General features: G+C 38.5%; 3 protein-coding genes across 7 annotated transcripts in view; 1 reads left to right on the top strand and 2 right to left on the bottom strand.

The window, feature by feature from the left end:
* LOC146488258 (neuropeptide FF receptor 1-like) overlaps positions 1–11,345 on the bottom strand; it is a 49,048-nt gene extending 37,703 nt beyond the window's left edge. For 2 of the 5 annotated variants that reach the window (XM_085122790.1, XM_085122749.1), the window contains exon 1: positions 11,239–11,345. The gene's annotated coding sequence lies outside the window, so the exon portion shown is untranslated. Of the gene's footprint in view, positions 1–6,334; positions 6,451–9,840; positions 9,857–11,238 lie in introns of those variants that run through there. The other 3 variants (XM_085122739.1, XM_085122792.1, XM_085122766.1) reach the window with 3 other exon arrangements.
* Positions 1–16,646, top strand: part of LOC146488257 (ras-related protein Rap-2b-like) — a 54,666-nt gene extending 38,020 nt beyond the window's left edge. The window contains exons 3-7 of the mRNA XM_085122884.1: positions 2,633–3,093; positions 11,282–11,338; positions 13,090–13,163; positions 14,123–14,305; positions 14,793–16,646. Of these exons, the coding sequence (XP_084979010.1) occupies positions 3,027–3,093; positions 11,282–11,338; positions 13,090–13,163; positions 14,123–14,305; positions 14,793–15,167 (756 nt within the window). The 5' untranslated portion in view covers positions 2,633–3,026 and the 3' untranslated portion in view covers positions 15,168–16,646. The remainder of the gene's footprint in view (positions 1–2,632; positions 3,094–11,281; positions 11,339–13,089; positions 13,164–14,122; positions 14,306–14,792) is intronic.
* A 2,631-nt stretch (positions 16,647–19,277) lies between these two features.
* The window catches only part of LOC146488259 (uncharacterized), a 4,967-nt gene continuing 961 nt past the window's right edge, over positions 19,278–23,283 (bottom strand). Inside the window, exon 2 of the mRNA XM_085122537.1 lies at positions 19,278–19,753. Within this exon, the coding sequence (XP_084978663.1) occupies positions 19,601–19,753 (153 nt within the window). The 3' untranslated portion in view covers positions 19,278–19,600. The remainder of the gene's footprint in view (positions 19,754–23,283) is intronic.

Raw genomic sequence — 23,283 nt, forward strand, 5'->3', positions numbered from 1 at the left:
TATGAAGCAGCTAGGGGGATAACTATTCTCCCCCTGCCTGAATGATATTTTAGCGTTCGCCAGTAAACCCTGTTTACAAAACCATACTGTATAGTGTTATGAAAACTAAGATGCCCGAAAACTGAGACCACAGACCGTACGAAAACGGGACAGGAAACGGATGACGTGTTTACCAAATTATCTTCAGGCCGGAGCACTTACGATTTTTTTTTTTTTTTTTTACTTAAAGCTTCCTCAGCTAATAAGAAGAAAAAAATCTGAACGTGAAATTGTTGAAAGCTTCCCACGCTTCAATTGCAACGATTTAGCTGTGAAACAGAGAATTGGACAAAGAGCTTTTGCGGCGGAGTATTTGCACCACCGACTATATTAATAGGTCCAGGAGCAGTGACGAGACGCAAGTTCAAGTGAAACTGTTTGAAAACAATAATGCATCCGGTTTTTTCGCGTTTGTTTAGTAAGCGTAACAAGTTACGGCAGTCATCCTAGGAATGCCTGATAGGTTACCCATATGGCCAAAACTTAGTTCCCAAAGTATGAAGCAGCTAGGGGTATAACTATTCTCCCCCTGCCTGAATGATATGTTAGCGTTCGCCAGTAAACCCTGTTTACAAAACCATACTGTATGGTGTTATGAAAACTAAGATGCCCGAAAACTAAGACCACCACTTTCTAGTGGATCACCACCACCGGCGCTAACTCGCTGAAAACGCTTCAAAAAGGCCTCAAACGCAGGGAAACAACAAAGAGTACAACACGGATACAAGGTAGGGCAGTTTTATTCACAGAACATTAAATTTTAGGTATTTAAATCAAACCCGTAAATTTCCTATACAAACCTTTGTAAATCGAATCTTTGTAACACAACACCCCTCGAAGGCAAGAGTCACGTTCGCGTTCGCGTACGTGTCATTTATTCCTCTTATTTCGCGCTTGGGCTGCCTGTGATGACGTGTTTACCAAATTATCTTCAGGGCGGAGAACTTAAGGTTTTTTTTTTTTTCGAAAACGTGAAGCTTCCTCAGCTAGTAAGAAGAGAAAAATCTGAACGTGAAAGCATCCCACTATTCGATTGCAACGATTTAGCTGTGAAACAGAGAATAGGACAAGGAGCTTTTGGGGCTCAGTGTTGCACTTCCGACTATATTAATAGGTCCAGGAGTAGTGTGGAGACGCAAGTTCAAGTGAAATTGTTTGTAAACAATAATGCATCCGGGTTTACGTGTTTGTGTAGAAAGCTTGCATATTTGAATAGAGGGCAGGCAAAAAATGGTATCGTTTTAGAAGGACCTTAATCTTGAAAACGAAACGTTTTTTTATGAAGGACTTAATGTTATAGTAAGGTAAGCAGATACGGCTTTTGGTGCTGGTTAAATGTTCTGCTTAGTTTATGCTGTAACCCAAGTTGTTCCTGTTCCTGTTTTTAAAATACGTCCTGTTTGGTGCTGATGCAATAATTGAGCTAAAAGGTACTTAATTTAGGAAACACGAAACCTCACTTCCTATCATGATCGGAATCTCAGTTCGCCTGAAACTGTCATACATAACATACACCGTTATTTCAACTCGAATTTTTGAATAGCTAAGATAACCTAGTCTCTTCGAGAAAAAAAAAAGATAAAAACTTGAACAAACTGAAAACTAAACTAATATCCCAAAGGGTCCTAATACCAAAAATGAAGTCCAAAAAAAAAAAAAACTAAAATTCAAATGCAAATATAATAACAGCGCTGCAGTGTGGAAAACCGGAAAGCAAAAACATTTCATTTTCAATATGAATTTCGAGAGAATATTTAAACGCCGGCTATCAGTAGGGTTTTCCCACGTTTTATCCCCCGAAGGTCGTTCCCAAAGGTTAGTAAAACAACATAAAGCGTTCTAAACAACAGTTTGAGCTCTAAACCGCGCTCTAGCAAGGGAAATGGTCAGATGCGAAGCGAGTTTTACATTTTAAATTCTCGTGTTACTCGTAATTTCGACAGTTAAAATTGTCAGGGGGTCTTAGTTTTCAAGCTAAGATGTGGTATTAGGTCTTAGTTTTGGTAATAACCGTCTCCTTCATTCAAGGCATACGTGATATACCGCTACACAACAGACGAAACCCCAGTATAGCAGCAGGGGGTAAAATAGCACCGGGAATAGCAATATAAATATAATTGTTCGTCAGTATCTCCAGCAGTTTCAGGAGTATTAATTTATACCCCTTTGTAGAGAGAGACTGTAGAGTATAGTGTTTTTTCACTTCAATGCATAGTTAATTGGGTCCAATCCACTAAGACACCTAACGGTAACCTGTACATCACCGCGCTTCCACCGACTGAGTTTAACATGATTCGTATTTACTCCCTACAAGAAGTCTGAGCGAAAGCTGCTTAGTCTGGTCGCCTGAAAAATATAACCTTTCTCTTATACTGCTACATTGTACAGCTAGATTGGTTATCGCTAATCAAAACAGGTCATTCAATGTTACGTTGGTCATGGACTGTGACTAAATCAGTGACACAGTCTGACTCTCTCATACCTTTTACAGGAAGTTCTGATTAGACAAAAGTTTGCACTTTGATGGGACTGGGCGTAAAATCAAATCATGTGATGCCGTATGACGTTCATTGATCGGCTTCAATTTTTTTAGGGGCAGTTTAGATGCTAGTTATGCAAGACCACGCAAGGTACAGAATGTTCTGTAACGTCTTCGTATGATGTCACATGTTGGCAATTTGACAGAACGTCGTCAAAACGGGATGTTCACGCGACAACTTCCCCTCATCATCAATTCAGCAACATATAAATTCAGCTTCTCTGCTTTGAGAATGCATCACTTCGACTTCCTTTGCTGGTAAAAACGTTCGGGTTTTGGAAGGCGAATCAACTTGAGTTACACGCTCAATTCAAGGGATCCGTACTTCGACGACAAAAAGAAGAATCATAGCCCTTCAGCTTGGCTATCAATCAAATACTGATTGGTGTTTGTTTCTTGTGAAAACATTGCCCAGCTATCTAGGTGAGAGCCGAACCAGCCTTGGATTATGAAGGGCGATCACAACAAAGCGTTTAAAGTGATCGTTTTTGGCGAAGCAGGAGTCGGGAAATCTGGTGAGTGTAAAAATTTAGTTCCACAATATCGGTATCAGCTATTGTCAGTTACCGATTAGCTCCGAAAATTGCTATGTTAAATGGTCTTTTAAAATACGTCGATTCAGCGGACGTTAGTGTGCCATTTTCCTCCCTTAAAGGATCCTAGTCAGCCTCCACCAGTTTCGATGCCATCGAAATTATTGATATTGCATGGTGAAGCGAAATCTTATTGCTTTACTGTAAGTTGTGTTCCTGAAAGTATGTTTCATTATCTTTAGTAGTTTCACAATGATTTCGTTCATTTTCGACTCGCTACGAATTAAATATAATAACCAAACTCTCCCATACAAACAAAAACAAAGGTGTGGCTGACTAGGGCCCTTTAACCGTACTTGATCGTCTTTTCATATTGACTTGGAATGATAGGTCACGTCAACCACTCTTACCATATGATATTCATTAGCGTCAGAAATGCGAGGCAAACAACCAACAGGAAGACGGACGGTCCGAGGACGACGAGCGACACATATCACATATCACAGTTACGACGTCCTCAAATCTAATTTTACACGCTCGTTTAAAGGCATTCCTCGAAGCAAAATTGTGGATATATGATATCTCTGACAATAATTAGGTATTCCGTTAGCTTCTCGAAACGTGACCTTTACAGAGAGAAAATGTAAAGAAACAAACAAACTGATATTGGCTCTAACAAAGCTTGTTGGTCTCTGACAGTTTAGAGAAATGGCGGTTTATCTGATTTATCATGCATTGCATGAATTCGAGATTTTGGTTAATTTTACCAGGAGTAACAGGGTAGAGTGTTGAGAAACACGGTACACCGACATCAATAAACTAGGAAATTATTTATGCTACAACAAACATCACATTGCATTTCATGAGCTTGGTCGTATCTATTATAAACGTGCATCATTTAATATTTTTCACTTTGACGTTGAATTGTATGCATCATGTAAAATGCCAAAGTGACTGATACCTTTTCCAGCTCGAATCAATGCAAACAACTTTTCCTGTCACCACGTGAAACTGAAAACCGACAGTGCGATACACCGTCACGTCAACTTGTAAACAACATGTAAATCACGTTTTCTCTGAAATGGCTGTAGGGCATACTTTTATTTGTATTATAATCACTAACATCGAAAACTGAAGAGAAAATAATATGCTTCGTTTCCGAGTTTGCAAGCTTCGACCATTTCCACAAAACACATATACATAGGATTAATCGAGTCCTTGCGTGATCAAGCTTTGCCCAAAATGTTATACACACTGAACCTGGGCTTCCGGATAGGAACATCTCGATTGTATGGTATCTAATTTCAAATTTCCGTTAATCCCAGGCAAGCACGCACGACTGAGTTGAACAAGCCGACCGTTGGATTGTGGAGTTTTATCCCTCCATCCATGTTAGCCATCTTCCGCAGGTGTTCTTTCGGTCAGTAACGTAGTATTCTCGGCTAGTCACTATTATGATAAAAAAAAGAGACCGTGAAATGATTAGAGTTGCAGTTTTTTGCTCATGAGTTTTCAGAACCAATATTCCGCGGCGTTTATCGATCCAGAAAAGTGTTAGTGTTCCTTAAGCGCCCAGCAATGAAAGGAGGCTCGCTTCCTCCGAGTATCCGCCTTTGCGTTTACCAAAGTCATACGGCTTTTAGTGTGATAAACATGCTTGAATCTCAAGGAAGGGAAACGATAATTTTGTTGTCGATTTTCTAGCCTTTCATATTTTCCCAGGAAAGAATAAATCGTCGGAGAAAACAATTTCTCACTCTCTCAAGGACACAAACAGGTTGTCTCTCAACAATGTTAAATCCAAGTTCAAATCACTCCAACGTTCCGACGTTTCTGCGCTTTCTTGAAGCTTTTCATTTAATGAATTCCAGGCACAACCGTTTAAACACACATCGAGCTTAAGAACTCTGTCACGAGAACGTTATCACATATTTACTTGTTTTTTATACGAGAAAACAAGTTGAATAAAGCGCAGTTTTTCTTTGTAAACTAAAGAGAAAAAGTTTTGATCAGATCGTACCACGCCTAGTTAAATTCTTCGCCCAGAATAGCAGCGCATAAGGGAGGTCTCCATCTTAAAGATGTTTTAAATAGTCATTTAGGCATATTTCCTAGAGCAAACACGATGTGGCAAAGACAACTGATCGTAGGTGTTTTCAATAACAACATGGATCAAACACCTTTTAAGAAATCATTTGAATAAACTGATCCAATAAATACCCAGTACTTCTAAGAAAGACTTAGTAATCTCTTGAAAAGCACAATTGAGTCAAAGAATTGAACTCCACTGTAATAACGTTTCTCTAGCCTGCGCTACTTAAGTTACCATTTCTGTGACCGCCAAGAGTTTTGTTTCCTTAGACATGCAGATATAAATGGAAATAATGGGCTTTTAAACACATGACCTTTGCTTCTGTCTAAGGGCACATTCTTTGGGGACAATTCTCGCTATTCTTGGAAACCAGAATAAACAGAATACCAGTTCCAAAAGAGCACAGCTCTCCCTATCCCGATTGAACAGAAAATCTTCCCAAAAGAACTTAACTTCGTCTATTCTTAGAAAGCTGTATCCTGTTGTCAGAGGAAGAATGAGCGAAATACTATTTTGTTTATTCCCAAAAAGGTATTGCTCTTAACAGAACGTGAATATCGTCTATTCCGTGTGTTCCTATTCCGGAATTGCGCGAAAAGAATCTCGCTCTAAGGCGCCGATAATACGTTATTTCTAAAACGTCCGTCGAACTGCTATGAAACCACTTCAGGCAGTTCTAGTATTGTTGTGCTTCCAAATTTAACGCCATTACTAATTCTTTACCTACTTAGGTGTTTCTTAACCTAGAAATTTCAGTTATAGTTATATTCACTCAAATCCAGAAAATGGCACCTCACTGACACAAGACGTGCGTCTCCAACAAAGCCCAACCAAAATGCACTTATTTATGTCTGAAAACGGGCTATCCAGAGCCATTCCATTTCAGTTGATAACCACAGCTTGGTTCTTCAGGCAAAAAATGCTACCTAAAATAACTGTTTATTTTAGCGAGGCTAGAATTAAATCAGTTCAATACTTTTTGACCGGCCCTCAAGCCAGTAACATTGTTTGGTTTGTCTTTCAAGCTATCTGTGGATAATTGCGTGTGTAACCCATCTGATGTGCAGCGTTGCGATAAGATAGGATAATGTACTTACACTCTTCAAGTAATTAAAACTGAAAGTACTTCACCTGTTGATGTTTCGCTGTCGCCAGGTGTTGTTCGTTGTAGTATCTACCTTTTGAGACTTTGGCGTTCATATTTTCGAAGTCGACTGTTTTCTTGAATTCCATGCGCGCTAGCCCTTTGATTGTCAGTATCAAGTCTATCAGCGGGGCGATTCAAGCGCCCTATCGCATTGCTTGGTTAACCGCAAATTTGTAAGCCGGAGAGCTGAAACAATGAGTGCTCTAGCCGGATAACATTGAACAAACAACTCGAATAGGCTCTTTCCGAAATATTTATTGTATTTCCTACTCATTGCTGTCAATTGGACAATACAAATTTAGTTGTTTTGGCCCTTTCGTCTCCTTGTTTCCTATTTTCCCTGTGCTTTTTGTGTCCTTTCATTTATCATTGTAATGTGTACGTGCTAACTTTTGCTTACAAGCTTGGATCATTCTGAAGTAAGTGATGAATAGTGATCACTTCTCATTAATCAGATTAAAAATATCTACAATACTTGAACTGCAATTATCATACTACAAACGCCCTATTCCTGTGCACGCTGGGTAGCTCTTTCAAGTTGTGAGGTTGTACTTGAAAATACCGTTTCAACCCACCAACTACTTGAAAGCAAATGATACCACCGGAAAGGTCTGCTGGAGAGCTTTTGTGGCTTTTTATTTCAATAGTCTTGCTTTAACAGTATTCTACCCGGCGCTAATAGTTAGAACCACGTTGCATAGCCAGAGGGTATTACCATTTAATTGGCTTGGAGTGAAGTGGTCACGAGTAAGAATATCCTCCCCTGCACAGAATCATGCTAAGTGACAATTTTAAAAATTACACGATTCGTGGGTGAATTGAGCTATGCTATACAAAGACATCAATTTCCTTAGGTTGTTTTTCTTTGAATTCATTCCATTTCACTTCTCGTATTTTTCTTTTTTACGTCATGCAACCTGAATGCTCCTCTATAGATAACTTACGGAAATAATTTAACGCAAGAGGGGATGAAGGTTCTCTTGTTTAACGACATTGTGTCAAGTTTTCAACGGTTCAGCAAATCAACATTTGTTCCACCCTATTCGTATCTTTTCTTCAGCATCGCCGGAAAACATGACATGCAAACACGGCTGGGGACCTTATTCATGAACGTTAGCACGAAGGATACTTCCGCTGTCAAATAGAACTAACATTCTGGCCTTAGAAAAGCTCTCTTCGTCCTTCTTGAGGTCACTCTTTTGAAAGACGATAGACAAAAAGTTACTAGGGGAAGTCCAGAGACGTTAGCAATTCATTCTTTGGAAGATCTGGGTATCTACACTAGATTGGAAAAACTACGTCAGGTACTGTGAAGGTAGAAACCATGAAGATAAGACCCATCAGCGCACGTCCTGAGAAGCGTTTGGCCTATGAGCTTATTTGCATTGTTCTTGTCAGAAAATAATAGCACGTGCAGTTTTAAAGGCTTAAAACTTACACATCATCTCGCGCACAGAAAAAAAGACGCACACTCAAAATATGCCCATGCTGGATCACCCATGAGAACACGCTTTACATGACACAACGTTTTATCAGTCGAGCGTTGTTCTCGCCCTTCCTCACGTTCCCTAGTTGATTAGTTTGACGCTTTTTATCCAAGAGTTACCTTGTCTCATTCATTACATGTGACTCTATTGATTTTAGATTCCACAGACACAATTGGCCCATTTTACGTTGGCTTGTATCGGGAATAGTGATTTTACTTTGAATTTTTTTGGTCTGTTTGTGAATTTTAAAATATAATGCAGCAATATTCGGACTAACCTAAATGTCAGATGATCTCGGCAGTGATGACTTCCTCTGCCCGCATGTAGTCTTTACAAAATGAAACAGTCTTTTTTATCCAAATAGTTTGGCTGATTTTCTTCTTTGTTTAGGGTAAAACTGTATAACGTTCCAACAGCGCTTGTGACATTAGAACGCAATACGATGACGAAAATGTGACGCGATCACGTGACTGTTATGATAAATTATGCTGTGCAGATTCAAGCCAATTCAAACGAGCTAAAATACTCAAGTCTAAAATGCAGTGGGTGTTTAAATAAATTTTCCCATCAAATGAGGGCAATTAATTAAGAGAAAAATAACATGTCAGTCTTAAAGGTCGGTGAACCAGTTTCGAAAGTTTGCAAAACTTGGCAATTAATATTGTGTCATTCAGATGCATCGATTTCGAAGCGTACCTTGATATTGATTGATTAAGTTCGAGTTGAGTGAAATTGCTCATTTATTACATCTTGGTTTATTCAACGCACGTTTTCATTCCAGCGTCATTCAAAAACAATGAGAGCTTATTAATGATGATCAATATCGAAGATTGGGTTATACGGTTGGGTGTCCGTTTAAGTGAATTAACTGCTTTGAGGTATTGTTTTGGGCAAAAGTCTGCAATACCATAGTATCGATAAAAAGAAAACCTTAACCAGAGGTGAACAATAACGGCGTGGGAAGTGAGGTTCTTTTGGTCCTTTAAAATTTCAAAATGTACTGTCACACTTCACAAATATTCAAAGGATTCATACAAAAGTCTCGAAATTTCAACGACCACAAAAATCGTAACATACCTTGAAATTATCAAAGTTTTACGCTTCTTTAAACATCCATATACCATACAGACTTCCATGCAGGGATCATTTTTTCAATGGTTAAGGTCAAGCATTTTGTTTTTGTGTCATGTCCGTTGGCGATTAGATTACGATCTTTCCACTTGCATTGTAATTTATATAGAGCCAAAAACACATTTTCCTTCAAATTTGACCAAAATGTCCGTCGAACAATGCTTTACAGGGTTTAGGGCTTTATCCTTAAATGTTTTTTTTTTTATTTATATATATATATAGACGTCTGTATACTAACAAGGCGTTGAATAACGCAGAGAGCATGAAGTCTTTTACCGCGCGTTTAATTTTGTAAACGACATGTATGGTCGTGAACACTTCAGCTTTGATATAGCCACTGATGTCACAATATATGGCGGAAAAATGTAAGCGGCATGTTGACTGTCAACTTTGCAAAATGCACAACTCGCAATCTCTCTTTGCTCTGGACACTAATCGAGTTGTTTGTCGTGCTGTAATGATTCGTAAAGTGATATGACGGAACGTCCCCTGGTTTATATTATTCGTGACCTGATATGACGGAATGTCCCTTACATGTTACCTGAAAAGAAAATTATAATTCTCTGCGCTGCTTACTGAATGCTACCCAATGACTAACTTTTCCAAGGCATGGGAAAATGTCCACTTTAAATTCTTGCAGACATGTCATGGGAAAAAAAAAGCAGTTTATTACTTCTGGCATTTGGCATAAATGTTTACCTTTCTAAACTGACAAATTTTTAATTAAAGGTGAATACATTGTGTGAATCAGACAGATAAACCGCCCTTGAATTCCAGCTCAGCAACCGCACGCCCGCTGTTAGCTTTAACATAGCAAACAAAGTTATCATGGAGAGAAAAATGTTGCCCACTATCTCCTTACAGTCACGTACCTTTCTTGTCACTCGTCGTTATGGTAGCTGGAACCTTCTCTTCATTTCCAGTCCTAAGGGCGCCAAGTTAAGAACTTTTCTAAGAAGATACTGAATAGGGTAAAATTGAACGCGAAAGTGTTGGCCAATAAATTTTATGTGAATGGGTTAGAATTTAGGTTTTGTCCTCAGAGACTTAGTGGCGGCAACGTAATTGTACAAGATTAAAGACTCGGAGTTAGACCGTAGACTGTAATAACTCTCAAGATAAGATTGCAATAAAAGCCCATATCTTGGGTTATCTAAGCTATTCATAACATATCAAAGGGTGCGATGACAGTATGCTTGTTCCGCTTTTGTGTTAAAAGCAACCCCGATTGCCTTAATTCAAAACGATTTAATTATCCACTTGCACTGTTTAAAGCCTCTAATAACTTTTCCATTAGCAGTACTTAGTGAGAAAGGGTTCCCTGCATCAGCTACCACAAGCAGCTTTGGTTTGAGAAGTATCGGTCAAATTCCTGAGCCATCTGAAGACTTAAACAGCAGGTCTTACAAAAACTCGTGCCACGATTGCCAACACGCCTCTTGAAACCTGTTTCTCGAAGTGGAAATTTCGCTGTATTCATAGCAGGTTTTTCGCTCTTTGTTTTCTCTGCATTGAGTGTTTTAGAGATTCCTGTGGTTGTTTGCCAGCTCTAATGAACATTTTAGGCAGAGTGAAAAACATTAAAGATAGATCTAATCACTAAGAGGATCTAAGCACTGCTATTACGCTAATGACCTCTTGATCCAGCAGAGGTCTACATACATTGTCCACCTCTTTTCATAATCTCCGCCGAAAACCGCAGCTTCCGTTGGTTATCTTTAGAAATAGTAAGTGGATGAGGAAGCCATAAGATCGGAATGAGCGAAGTGAGACAACCGTAACGTTTCAAAGTCCTCGCACAAAATCTATACGAAGTATCTTTCAAAACCTTTACACCACACTTAGACTTCAGACTTTGTTCAACCTAGTTAACAAGTTTTCAGATTTGAATTAGAAACTCCGTTTTATTAGTCTCCCTAAAACTAGCTTTGCGTTGATTAGATCATGTGGACGTTGAATCGTCAACACTTTAACAGTACCGCGAAAGCGTGGGTTTATCCGTACACTTGTAAATGTATGTTTATCTCATTAATATAGATACAATTTTTTCTAAGCACCCGCCGGTTTTCCGTTTTTCACTTCAGAGATACTCTTAAAAACACATTATTCAACTACACTGAATCCTGGATGGCATTGTATGTCGTATGTCGTTGCAAGTCTAATAAACCTCACTAAGAAAATATTTGAATTTTTGCACGAAAAGCGCAAACATGGCGCCAGATAATCGATCAATCGAAACACAACTGTTTTTGTTATTTAGTTCCACCTACCTGATCTCTCTATAACATCACTTGTTTATATCTTGTTTTACAGCGCTGAGCATTCGTTACGTCTGCCAAGAATTCACTGCCAACTACGACCCAACGATAGGTAGGTTGACTTTTATGGATGCCGATTATGCCCAATCAAGACGATTTTAGCATGACCTTTTGGCTTAACGGCTGTTGTTTTCGTACGTTTAATAACCTTATTTATAAACAGAACGTGATTAGCACTTGAAAGCATCGAGCGGGTTTTAATTTGTTTTCCTTTGTGTGGGTACACGAGTTCTATGGCTTTCTTTGTCAGCTAAGGTTATTAGTTAAACTTGGTAAATGTTTGTGTCTGAGACACGTAATGTATCCGTATCTTCGTATTGCCGTGTTGTTCTATAATAATTCGGATGAAGGTAATTACAATTCCCTAACCGTTAAATGCAAAAGTCCGTGAGTTAAAATCGTTGCAAGCGATTTCGGCCCACACTTACAGGCTTACGACGCCATTCTTTTGGCAGGATTTAATTAATTATGGCTATCATTACAATTATCGCTAGCCGACGAGGCCGTAGGCCGAGTTAGCTAAAATCCGGTAATCGGCGAAAAAACATTTTAAAATATACTTATCGGGCTCCGTAAGTTACCGGGACTTTCGAGAAACGGGCCCCAGGCCATTTCCGAGTTGCCGTAAACCTCATTATGAAAGCGAGGCTAAGTGCAAAGCTTTTCTTATGAAAATTAGTTTTGTTTGCATATGAATGAAAATTAATTTTCATAATAAAAACTTTGCACTTAGCATCGCTTTCATAATGAGGCTTACGGCAACTCGGAAATGGCCTACTGACATATGGCGTCAACGCCGGGAAACGAAACCGGGCCACATAAGAGGGAGGGGAGGGGAGGGGAGGGGAGGGGGTGAGTGCTCTCATCACTGCACCATCCCTGCCTTGTCTACCTCGTGTATAATGATATAAATTCGTTATATATCGATTCGAAAAAGGAAAACGTAATAACCTTATCTAGACCGTTCTTTTTTAAGGGGGTGAGGAATATTGCCCACTTAGAACGTTAATAACTTCTGAGATAAGCAAGCAAAACCCACCAGACAATTTATCACATGACTGCAAATATTCATGAATTTTATGTTTTCACTGGAAATCCTTTTGTACAAGCCGGTTTCCTGTTTTTCAATACCAAGATTTAAACTTTATTGCGGTAACTTTTACATTTCAGATGATCTAAATGCTTTTTTCTTGGGTTTGTTTACTATGCAACCTTTGGTGGTTTCGCGTTAATATCGATAAATAATCCAAGATGGCGGATCTAGGATGGCATATATTCAGAATCATGGCTCAATAGCCGCCCTATGACGTCATCAGGCCTTGTTACGGACCTCAAAAGAAACATTTTTGAGCGTGCTATTCCCTTTTAATTTTTATTGTCATAAGAAGTTTTGGAGGTAGAAAGGTAGAATCTTCCCTGGGCCTCAGAAGACCAAAGTAAGCCCGGTGTAGATAGACACGAAGATAAGGTGAGGCTGCGACACCAATTTCTTCGAGACAATGGTCGAAATAAAACTTAGAACATCTTAACAGACCTGATCTTGAGTACTCGTTGCCAATAAAAGGAGCTACGCAGAATTCTTGTCGGGTATCAGAAATGTCAATATAGTTTTTTAGTTTTTTTTTTCTATCGAGAAGAGAAGAAAGATATGAGTCACTTAAAAGAAGACATCTTTTTTCACCAAGAAGTAGCCTTCGAGCAACCGCTCGCGCTATCCTTCCGCGGCTGACCTAAAATAGAGCTTGTTTGCAGGCTAACCAAGACGTGAAAGGCAATTGAATTTCACCTTTTTAACTTTTTCAGAGGACAACTACCACATAGATATTGAAGTAGAAGGCAGCCCCATCAAAGTTGAAGTTATTGATACATCTGGATATGTAAGTGAAGTTTCAAATGTTGAAACGACTTCTTGCTTGCATGAAAGAGATTTGGCGCACGTATTCGTATAAATTATAATATGTTAGATATTATTAGATATTACGATTATATAATACGATTATTATTATTATTATTATTATTATTATTGTTATTATTATTATTATTATTATTATTATTATTATTATTATTATTATTATTATTATCATTATTATTATTATTATTATAAAAATTTTAGAAAACGACCTCTGGCTAAAATGACTAAAAAACTACAAGCTTTCGAATGCCCGAACTGCAGTCTTCGACGGGTAAAATGAATGATAGGAAAGCGGTGAGAAAAATTTAAACAAAAAGCGTGAATTTCGAAATAATAAAAATGTAAATAATTATGAATGTTTGTTAAAAAGAATGTTGTTTTGTCCAGGTAACGGGCAAGAATTGTTATCTACGTTAGGTGTCACTCTGGTATGCCACGCTTCCAATGTTTTTCTGGTTCTGAAGATGCCTTTGTCAATAATTGACGCGTTTTCAAAATCAATGACATGGTTGTTGGACCAGGCGTGATTAGCAATTCTAGAACCTTTGGCAGCAGTTTTGGTGTTTCTCAAATGTTCTTTTTTTTTTTTTTTTTTTTTTTCGGGTATTGAAAACTCTACCGGTTTCCCCAATATAACACCACGAACAATTTGTATCACGCCTGGTCAACAGAGTTGATAAGGTAATTTGGTCACTGCAAAGAGACTCGAGTGCTCTCTTAAAACCGAACATCTATTTGAAAATAGTTTAGAACCTTGAGCCTATGGCCTTCTTTTTAATAAAAAAAAAATGTTCCACTTGCGCTTGTTGGATATGATATGATTATAGCCAACTCGGCGCGCTAACTGAGATCTCATATCCAACGCACGCTCGTGAAATAATTGTTAATAGTTTATTTAGTAAGGATATCACTCAATTGTTTTAGGACGTTTTTCGGGGAATGAGGGATCAATACGTAAAGAATGGAGACGGCTTCGTGTTGGTTTATTCTACTGCTGATCGCTGCAGCACCCATCCACTCAAAGCTTATCGTGAACAAATCCTTGCTGCGAAGAGACAAACTGACCAGATAATCCCCGACATTCCCTTAGTTGTGGTCGGCACCAAGGTAAGAAGTCACTGACGTTTTTCTTGTTTGTTAAAATGCTGACTTTGCTAGACATCTCGTTTGGTGGAGACGTTATGACCGGTTACCTCGTTGACTTATGTCGTACTGAACAAGCAGGGACATATGTCAAAGAACCATTCCACTGGACAGAAAGCTTAGAGGACACTAGAGCTCTTTGTGGTGGTCTGTCCAGTTGCCATTTTTTTTTTCCCCTGGGGATGTGACGGGTGATATCACGATGGAATGCTAGCCAGCTGCTGACGTCTTATTCCACTCCTCAGCTATAAAAGCGCACCTCAACATGTGCGTTTGAACGATGCGTAATAAATTACATTTTCAGTTTTTATTCATCGTCATTGTCTTTAGTCGTTACTGTTTTGTCACTGTTCGAGCGTTCACTTATCGCACTTTGGATTTCTTGAAGAACATGGTCGATGTACGTCAATTTGTAATCTTATTTATTTATCTATTTATTATTTTTTTACAGTGCGACTTAGAAGATGAACGAGAAGTTTCCTATCAAGAAGGAAACAAAATCGCTGCTAATTTTTCCTGTCCGTTTTTTGAGACTTCCGCCAAGAATGACATTGGTGTAGACGAAGTCTTCAGAAACCTTGCACGACAAATGAAAGAGTCAAGAGCGGAATCGACGAGAAAAGCCTTTATGCGAGAACGATGCAGATTCTCCTTGAGAAAAATGTCATTAAGAAAGAGAACGTGCAAGGAGAAGCTACAGGCGTTTAGACTGAGCGAGACCCCTTCTAGTGACCCAATACGAAGACAGATAGGTGTCTTTCGAAGCTTTATACACTCGATTACAAAAAAATTGACACTTAAAAAAAGCATAAACCGTGAACGATGAGACCCAATGGATTTATGGGTATATGTGTACTAAATTTATTTGCATAATATTCTATTCTCGTGCGACGGTTGATAACCAAAATTAGTTGCACGTGGTGAATGATGGAAACCGTCCAAACCGTCCAATTTTTAGACACTATCCACAAATCCGTTCGGTCTCATCGTTCATTGTTTATGCTTCTTAGGTGTCAACGTTTTTGCAATCGAGTGTATGTGGAGCCAGAACTCTTGGTACCTCCTAGAACTTCCATTAATTTCACTTACTTTCTCCATTTAATTACGTCCTCCACTTAATTAGAGCAAATTTCCTCTGATAAAATATGGGGAAGGTGAATTCAGTAGACAATTACTGTGAATTTTCGATGTTATAATACCTGAATGATAATGGTTGTGTACTTAACAGGAACAACGTACCATTATATTATAGGTAGATTATCTTTTTCGTTGGATTCATGGAATGTGCGCACTGTGATTGGTCAAATTGACTAATCACTTCTGCGTAGTATGCACGCCCTACTTCGCGCGCACGTTTTATGTTGAGTGTAGTTACCACGCAAACAACCTACGTTACTACAAATTTGGACAAAACTAGTTGGAAAGAATGCAAATCGTGCGCCTAGATTTCAATCTTCCTTAAGGAAGCACCGTCTGGAGAGTAGTAAAGCTTCACTGCAGCCTTTTTTTTTTCAGCGATAGACCAACGTTGTAAAGGGGAGGGGCGGCAGAGTTGTTGATGTATCACTGTGGCAGTGGGATTTGTAGGTCGACAAAACGTTTCTGAACAGTTTTGTCCAAGATTGTAGTTTGAGTGCTTGCAAATCCCTTGAAAAGGAAATGGTAAACTTGATCGATAACCAAGGGTTCCTTACAATAACACTTTTGTAATAATTATTGTAGTTTACAAGCTGGGCCGTCAATTTGACATGCGGATGCAAGCGAAACTCAATGAAAAGCGCAACTTGAGAAACGAGTTCAAAAATGATCAAAGACTTCTAACAATGTTTACTGAACTCAGTTTCTGCATGCGCGTGTAAAAACAATTGACCAGGTTGTTGGCTATAAAGTGTAAGCGTTCTAGCGAGTTGGCCCCAGAATATACCTGAAAAGGCGTTGGCATGGTGAAAATTCACGTATGATAGTCAAGAGAAAAAGTCAACAAGATCAGTCTAGGCTGAAAACGAAGACGAAAGTAACACGGTAATTGGTTTGTTTTGTAAAAGTCCTCTCAAGAAAGTGTTTTTTCCCCTCTGTATAAGGTTTTAAGATGCAAATATAAAATTCAACGTTATATTAAAAACTGTTACAGTATTTCGCTGTGTTTCTCAAAAGATTACATGCGCAATGCAGCTGGGATTTGCGAGAGCGAGAAGTGGCTAAGTTTATCGAGAAGTTGTATTTTTAATGTAAAATGAATAAATAAATATACCGTTTATTTGCCACATTACAGAATCAACTGATGTAAAGGGCTATAAATTTACAATCAATGTACACAATGTTGCTATTGATACTATGTTACAGTATACGTCTACTAATAGAACCTGCTTTTCTACGACGCAACATTTTTTAGTGCAGGTGAATACTACACTCGTTTCAATCCAGTTATTAAAAACTGGATCATTGGATTGTGTATTCAAGAATTTTGATTGGCCTCGCGGCCATTTAAAAATCCAAAATGAAATCGGCAAGATCTAGCAGTTTTAAATAATTAGTCCACTTACGCTTCTTTGATATGGGATGATTCTAACCAAGTCGGCGCTATGCGCCTCTTTAGCCATCTATCATCCTCGTGGAATAATTAGAGACCTCAAGAATGTAAGACGGCAACGCCAACGAAAACGTCACTTGAAAATATAACTTTATTTCATTTGTGCTACTAAGCGATTATTTTAAGGACGACGCCTACTAATGGAGAAGTATTATTGCGCGGTTTATCACTATGCGGGAAAAGTAGATCTTAGTAGCAGCTATTGAAATCCAAAAAGAAAGTTGGGGGTAACCACGCATTTTTTTAGACATAACTAAGCAACGATTATCCTACAAAGCAGCAAAATAGAAAGCAATGTACGGCGCTTTTTTTCCAAATTGAAGCTTCACTATCTCTGAAAAATGCCTGGTAACCCCCAACTTTCTTTTTGGATACCAAAATCACTCGCTAAGTTCTCTTTCTCAACATAGTTTTAAAGCGCGCAAAAATATCCCTGTATTAGTAGGCACCACCCATACAAAACCCGAGTATCTCAAGATGCGCAAAACGTATGCGCAGTGACAGTAGGCATCGTCCCTAACTCGTTTAACTTCTACACAAACGACAAACTACCTAGGAACCAAATTGGTATGAAGGGCGTTCAAGTTAAGAAAGGGAATGAAAATTTCGCTGTTGTGTGTTCACGTTCTCCACAATTGTTTTTGCTCATTAAACCTTTTGTTTTGTGGCGTTGTCGTTGTCGTCCTCGTCGTGTTTCCGCAAGGTCCCTATGTTAAATATCCCTGACCGAAAATTAAAAGGCATATAAAAAGTCAGCATTTCAAGAGAAAATAACATAAGGTACGAAAACATGAGAAAACTTTTGAATGCAGAGGTCCACACAACGCAGGAATTAAACTTGCTGGTAATTTTGCCGGATCTCTCTTGTGAAAGACCTCGTGTCAGGCGTCACTTGAACGTGAAAATACAAAACTGAATGCAAGGCTTGCACTACGGCAAAGGGCAGATTTATTAGTGGTCAATATTTCGACTAATTCTGTTAGTCGAAATATTGGCCACTAATAAATCTGCCCTTTGCCGTAGTGCCAGCCTTGCATTCAGTTTTGTATTTTCACGAAAACATGTCTGGTACCTCTACCTTATTATTAATATCGTCGAGAAAAATTATCGATGAATGATAACTTTCTATTAAAGTCTATATAACAGTATTTTCTCGTAAAGTTTGCAGACGGAGACAAGTCACCGAGAACGTGAACTCGCATGGTACATAGCGTGCAAAGAGAGTGTTTCAAGTGTCTCCTCTTAATCTCGCTCTTTATTTTCTGGCACTCCCCAGAGGTTCGCTTCTCGAAGAGTTTTTAGGCCCGACAGTCAAGAGTAGGAGGGAAACGGAGCTATATGCAAAAGAAAAAGTGGAAATCGAAGATACAGTTTGCTTCAGTTGCTCGAGTAGTCGACCCCCATGGTTTCCACCGCTCATGGTTAGCACAGTTCTCGTTGAATCTTCTAAGTCGTCTAAAACAATGTTTCCTTAATCCATATCTGATTGCTACTGCCATTATAATGTCGTCGTCGTCGGATCATCCACAAAATTTTGCTATTTCTTTGCCCAAAGTTGGCACATTTCTTTGGTTCTTTCGGTGAGCTTTCGTGTGGTTTCGCCGATGATCGACATATCTTCGTTATTCCCGAGTTCATCGTCCCTGTAACATCCCGTTACATCCAGTATAGGGTAGACAGTTGAGTTTAACTTTTTTGCTGCGACCATATGGAAAACAGGCTTAATAATGTAATACTGTATTTTACAATCAATCTCAATTTAGCTTATATATAGGATTCCGTACGTTAAAGCCAACTCTGCTGAATTACAGTTTATGCTTTCATGTCTCAAGGCCGTTGGCAAGATATAGGAAATTAACAATTAAACATGTCACACTCAGCATAAAGCCATATATTTCCTTCGGAGATAAATTGTATTTGTCATTTGAATGGTGGTGTTTAATTCCACTGATTCAGACATATTTCTTCTTGACCCGACGGCTATGCCCTGCTGATGAGCCCCAATAAGGGCGAAACAGCTGTCCGTGGCTGCCACTGCACTGGTACCACTGCGCACTCGCTGTGCGCATGCGCACAGTAGCGGCCATAACGCGGGGATGGTACGTGTGTCTCAGTGCTGATAAGTGTTATTTCTTCTTTCCCTAGATGAGCCGTCATGATGCTTGTCTACCACGGCTTATTTCACCACTATCATTTCATGTCTAGGACGATTTTTGCAGGACTTCTTTCTACAGCTTTATACAGGGATTGTCATTGTCGTGCATTCTCCAACGTTAACTGGAGCAGGGGGCGAAACGCCCAATCATCCATCCATGATATCACGAAAAAATAAAAAGGACTAGTATACAATAACTCAAAATGTGCACTAACATTGAATGACCTGATTAACAAGTCTCAAACTATGGGACCAGATTCTCGAAGCCTCTCAAGTTAAGATGTGTATTGAATATTTTTTACCTCACAGTAGCCTACTGTTAGCCTAACAATAGTCCATTGTTAAGGCTTCGTGAATCTCAGTAGCCTCATGTCTTCAAGTTTCGTTAGCTCCGACGCATTATCTGTACGGCCAAAGACTTTCCTTAACTAAAGATGCCTCGGTCAAGTTTCGCTTAAGCCTTCTTTTTGCTCTTAGTTCCATGACCATCATTACAGCCGGGTCTTTTGATGTCTTACACCCAGCGTCCTCTATGTTGAAACATTTCTCTGTACATCAGCTGTGGTAACCTTTTGATTTCTTTTCTTCTCTTTCTTCCATGGATATAAGTAACAGCCAGAATGGTGATTCCCACGAGAACAACGGACAGCATTATCCAGCCTCCCACCTGTTAGTAAGTAAGAAATTGTCAAGGCTTTTTTTTTTTTACTCAAAATGGGGCAAATATCACTGAACGCTGTAACTATTGAAAACTACATCTCAACGAATCTCATTTAAGTGCCCATCAATAGACCCTTCTCGAAACTGGCGGCAACAGATTTGAATGAGATAAAATTGAACTGAATGAAAAACTGGTACCAGCACTGGAAAGAGCACCTTTACTTTAGTAACCTTGCAAAGATGAAATTTGACAAATTTACAGACGTTTGTATGACCGGGGATATACGTCATACCCCCAGTCATACAAACGTCCGTAAATTTTTCATTTTTCAACTTACATTTTCTCAGCTGATATTACACCTGATATGCTGAAACTTTACAGGGTTACTAAAGTAAAAGTGCTCTTTCTAGTGCTGGTATACGTTTTTAATTTTGAATTTTTTGAATTTTCGGACGCCATTTTGGAGAAGGGTCTATTGAGCAAAAGGCGCACCTAAACGCGAATATAGGGATTATTCAAAACTGCAACGACAGCGATCCTCTATTTGCTTCTAAACTGCACATGACGGGGCGGCCAGCACCGTTTGCAGCGTCTTACATGGTTAGTCGAGATGACAAAAGAACGAACAACAGAACAATTCTCTCAACCACAAAAAAGCAATGCAGCTGCAGGTTATAAGAGTCCCCTGAAAACATAGCTTTTGAAAGAAGCGGGTCTACTGCACATAGCGGCTACTTTGAATGCGCAAAGTGCGCACCTTCTATGTTCAAAGGTCCGCTCCTTGCAATACAGGATTTTATAGAGCAAAAGGCTCGATTCGTTTTTGCTGAACAATGGCCTGGTGCTTCCTCTATGTACATATGCAACCCCAGCAGGATCGTCGCCTATCATTAATTTGTAGTAATATTGTACAGGGAAATATGTACCCACTGCACATTTATCAGAAAAAAAGGCACAGCAATTCAGAAAACATGATTATTAACGTATACTTACATTGTATCGTAAAGACCTCTTATATTACATGTCTATATAATTTTGCCTTTCTATTTCTGTCTCACAATTTGTTCAGAATCGCGAAATAGTTCAAATAACGTAAAGTCGTATTTTCAAGTGCCATTTTTGTCGGCGTTGTCGTCGTGGATTCTTTTCCCCGTCGACTTTGAACATTTATAACTATTTTTATATTTTACCAAAGGACGTTTTCGGAAAATTTATTTAGAAACAATGTAATTGTGGTAGTGTTTACTGAATTTTATGTTACCACGGCAACTAATATTGGACCGGCAGGTTTTGCAGAAAATAGAATACTGTATTCCTGTTTTTAATTAAATTTATTCACTTTTTGAACAGTACCTTTTTATATTTTTTTTAGCTCACTCGGTCAATTTTCGTCGTTTTCTGAAGTTTTTAGGCAAATCCGAAATCCAAGATGGACGATTTTGGCAATCGTGACATAATTCCCACGTGACATAACTCTATCACTTCCCATAGAGCAGCTCCAAGTGTCATTGTCATACTTTGAATATTCTCGTAGTTAAGAATATGGGGGAGGGGCGGAATCTCATCCCCTCCCTCCACGGCCACAAGACCAGAAAAAAAGCCGGTTAAGTAAAGTAGTAAAATGACATGTTAATCAAGTGAAAAAAAATCAAGTGAAAAAATTCTTCCCTATATGGCACAAATCTGCGTTCTTAGGGGCATCCCTGTTTCTGACACTCTTTAATTATGAGTATACGTTATTTGATTCTCATTTTGGGTATTTAAAAAATCCACTAGTAACGTCATAATATTTATTTGGGGAATCGACTCATCAGGAAAAAAATATATTGACTTTGAAATTTGCAACCCAGACAGGTGTGCATAACTTATGACTCACGAAGCCATTCAACTGATCATGATTTGTAACTAAGAAGAAACGTGCATTTGGGAACAAACACGGATTATGAAAATAATACTATTTCTTCTCTGAATTCTCCCTCAGTATATAGCGTCTCGCTCTTGAATATGCGCAGTGTTCAATTCTTTTACATATATGCATATATTTCACTGGATTTAATTTGTATTATTAAACTGGCAGATTAGCCTAAATGACTAGCTATAGCTCTGCCGGAGCCTGTGTTATTTGTTCGAATGCTCAAAATTTCCCTTTATGAAACTGACATCTACCAAAGCCATGATCTTTTCTCCCTGTTTCAGTTTCTATTCAATACAGCGTAAGTTTATCGTTCTTGAATACGTGATGTTTTTGTCAATATTCTCTGGACATTTAAGATAAGATATACAGTCTTTCTTATTCAGCTTCGACGGGAAATTTGACCAAAGCCTGCACGTAACTCACATCCATGGAGTTAATATCCTTTGTTTCGGCCCTATGTCTCAATATGTAAGGAGTATTTTTCACACCTACGCCATATATTGTTTTTTAATTGAAATTTGCAATTTTAACCGGCATAGCTTCTCTTTGATTATACGCAGTCTGTAGGTGCAATTGGACTGAGAGTTCAAGCGAATACCGTTTTCTACTTTGCCTTGTCTCTCAATGCAATGTCTTTTGCGTGTAAAACCGTTGGAGGTTAATTTTTTTGTCTGTTGTGTTCATCTTTAGTTGAATTACCTTCGCTTGTACAACCTGCGTCACTTCACCGAACAAGCAATATTTTAATAAAAAAAAATCGGCAGCGAAAGCGAATCTTTCCTCTGTTTTCTGCGTCAATATATAAATCAGCGACGTATTTTTTCTCTCTTTTCGTGGTGATCGTATTTCCCTATTTATGATAGGTACGTCCTATATATTATATTTTTGTTTCTATCATGTAACGGGAATAAGCTGAAGGTCGTAATAATACCGTTGTAATATTAATGAAACAAAAAATGTTTTTCTCAGTAAAAATTCACAAAATTACCCCAAGGGGGATTGTGTCTTAGCTGCGATACCATTATCATCACAAATTTAAACCGAAGAAATTGATGATTTATCTCCTAAAAACAATTAGGTTACCATTTTCTTTTAAAAATGTTTTCTGACATTGTCATTAAAGAAGGAAGAAATTCAAATATTCCAATAACAGGAAATTAAACTGTTCGAAAGCTTTGTTTGAATACTAGTTTAGTTTACAAACCACATCCACTCACGGGAGAGTCAGATTTTGAAACTGTCATTAGCAATGATTGAAACTATGTTACTCAAATATCCTTTGGTGCAATTTAAAGGCATTTTAAAAGCATCATGAGGGTCTAAAGTAATTTCTGTTGGCGTTTTCTCGTCTAAAAATTTAAATATCTGCGCATATTCATGACAACCTTTTCAATTCCACAGACGAAGCTAAGCCACTTAATGTCAGATCGTAAATTTTTGGTTTGTGGACGACACCTTACAGTAATGACTATACAAATGAAAGTTCTTCAAATGTACTTTGCTATGGTGTTATTTCTTCTTCAATATTTGTAATTAAAATTTGGCGTGATTCTTGAATTTTTTTATTTTGGTCGCGATTGAAATCGTAAATACAGCATATTACCTCTGTTGGATAAACATT

This window comes from Pavona decussata, unplaced genomic scaffold (genome assembly GCF_977016875.1).
Source record: "Pavona decussata unplaced genomic scaffold, jaPavDecu1.1 SCAFFOLD_11, whole genome shotgun sequence".
NCBI lineage: Eukaryota > Metazoa > Cnidaria > Anthozoa > Scleractinia > Agariciidae > Pavona > Pavona decussata.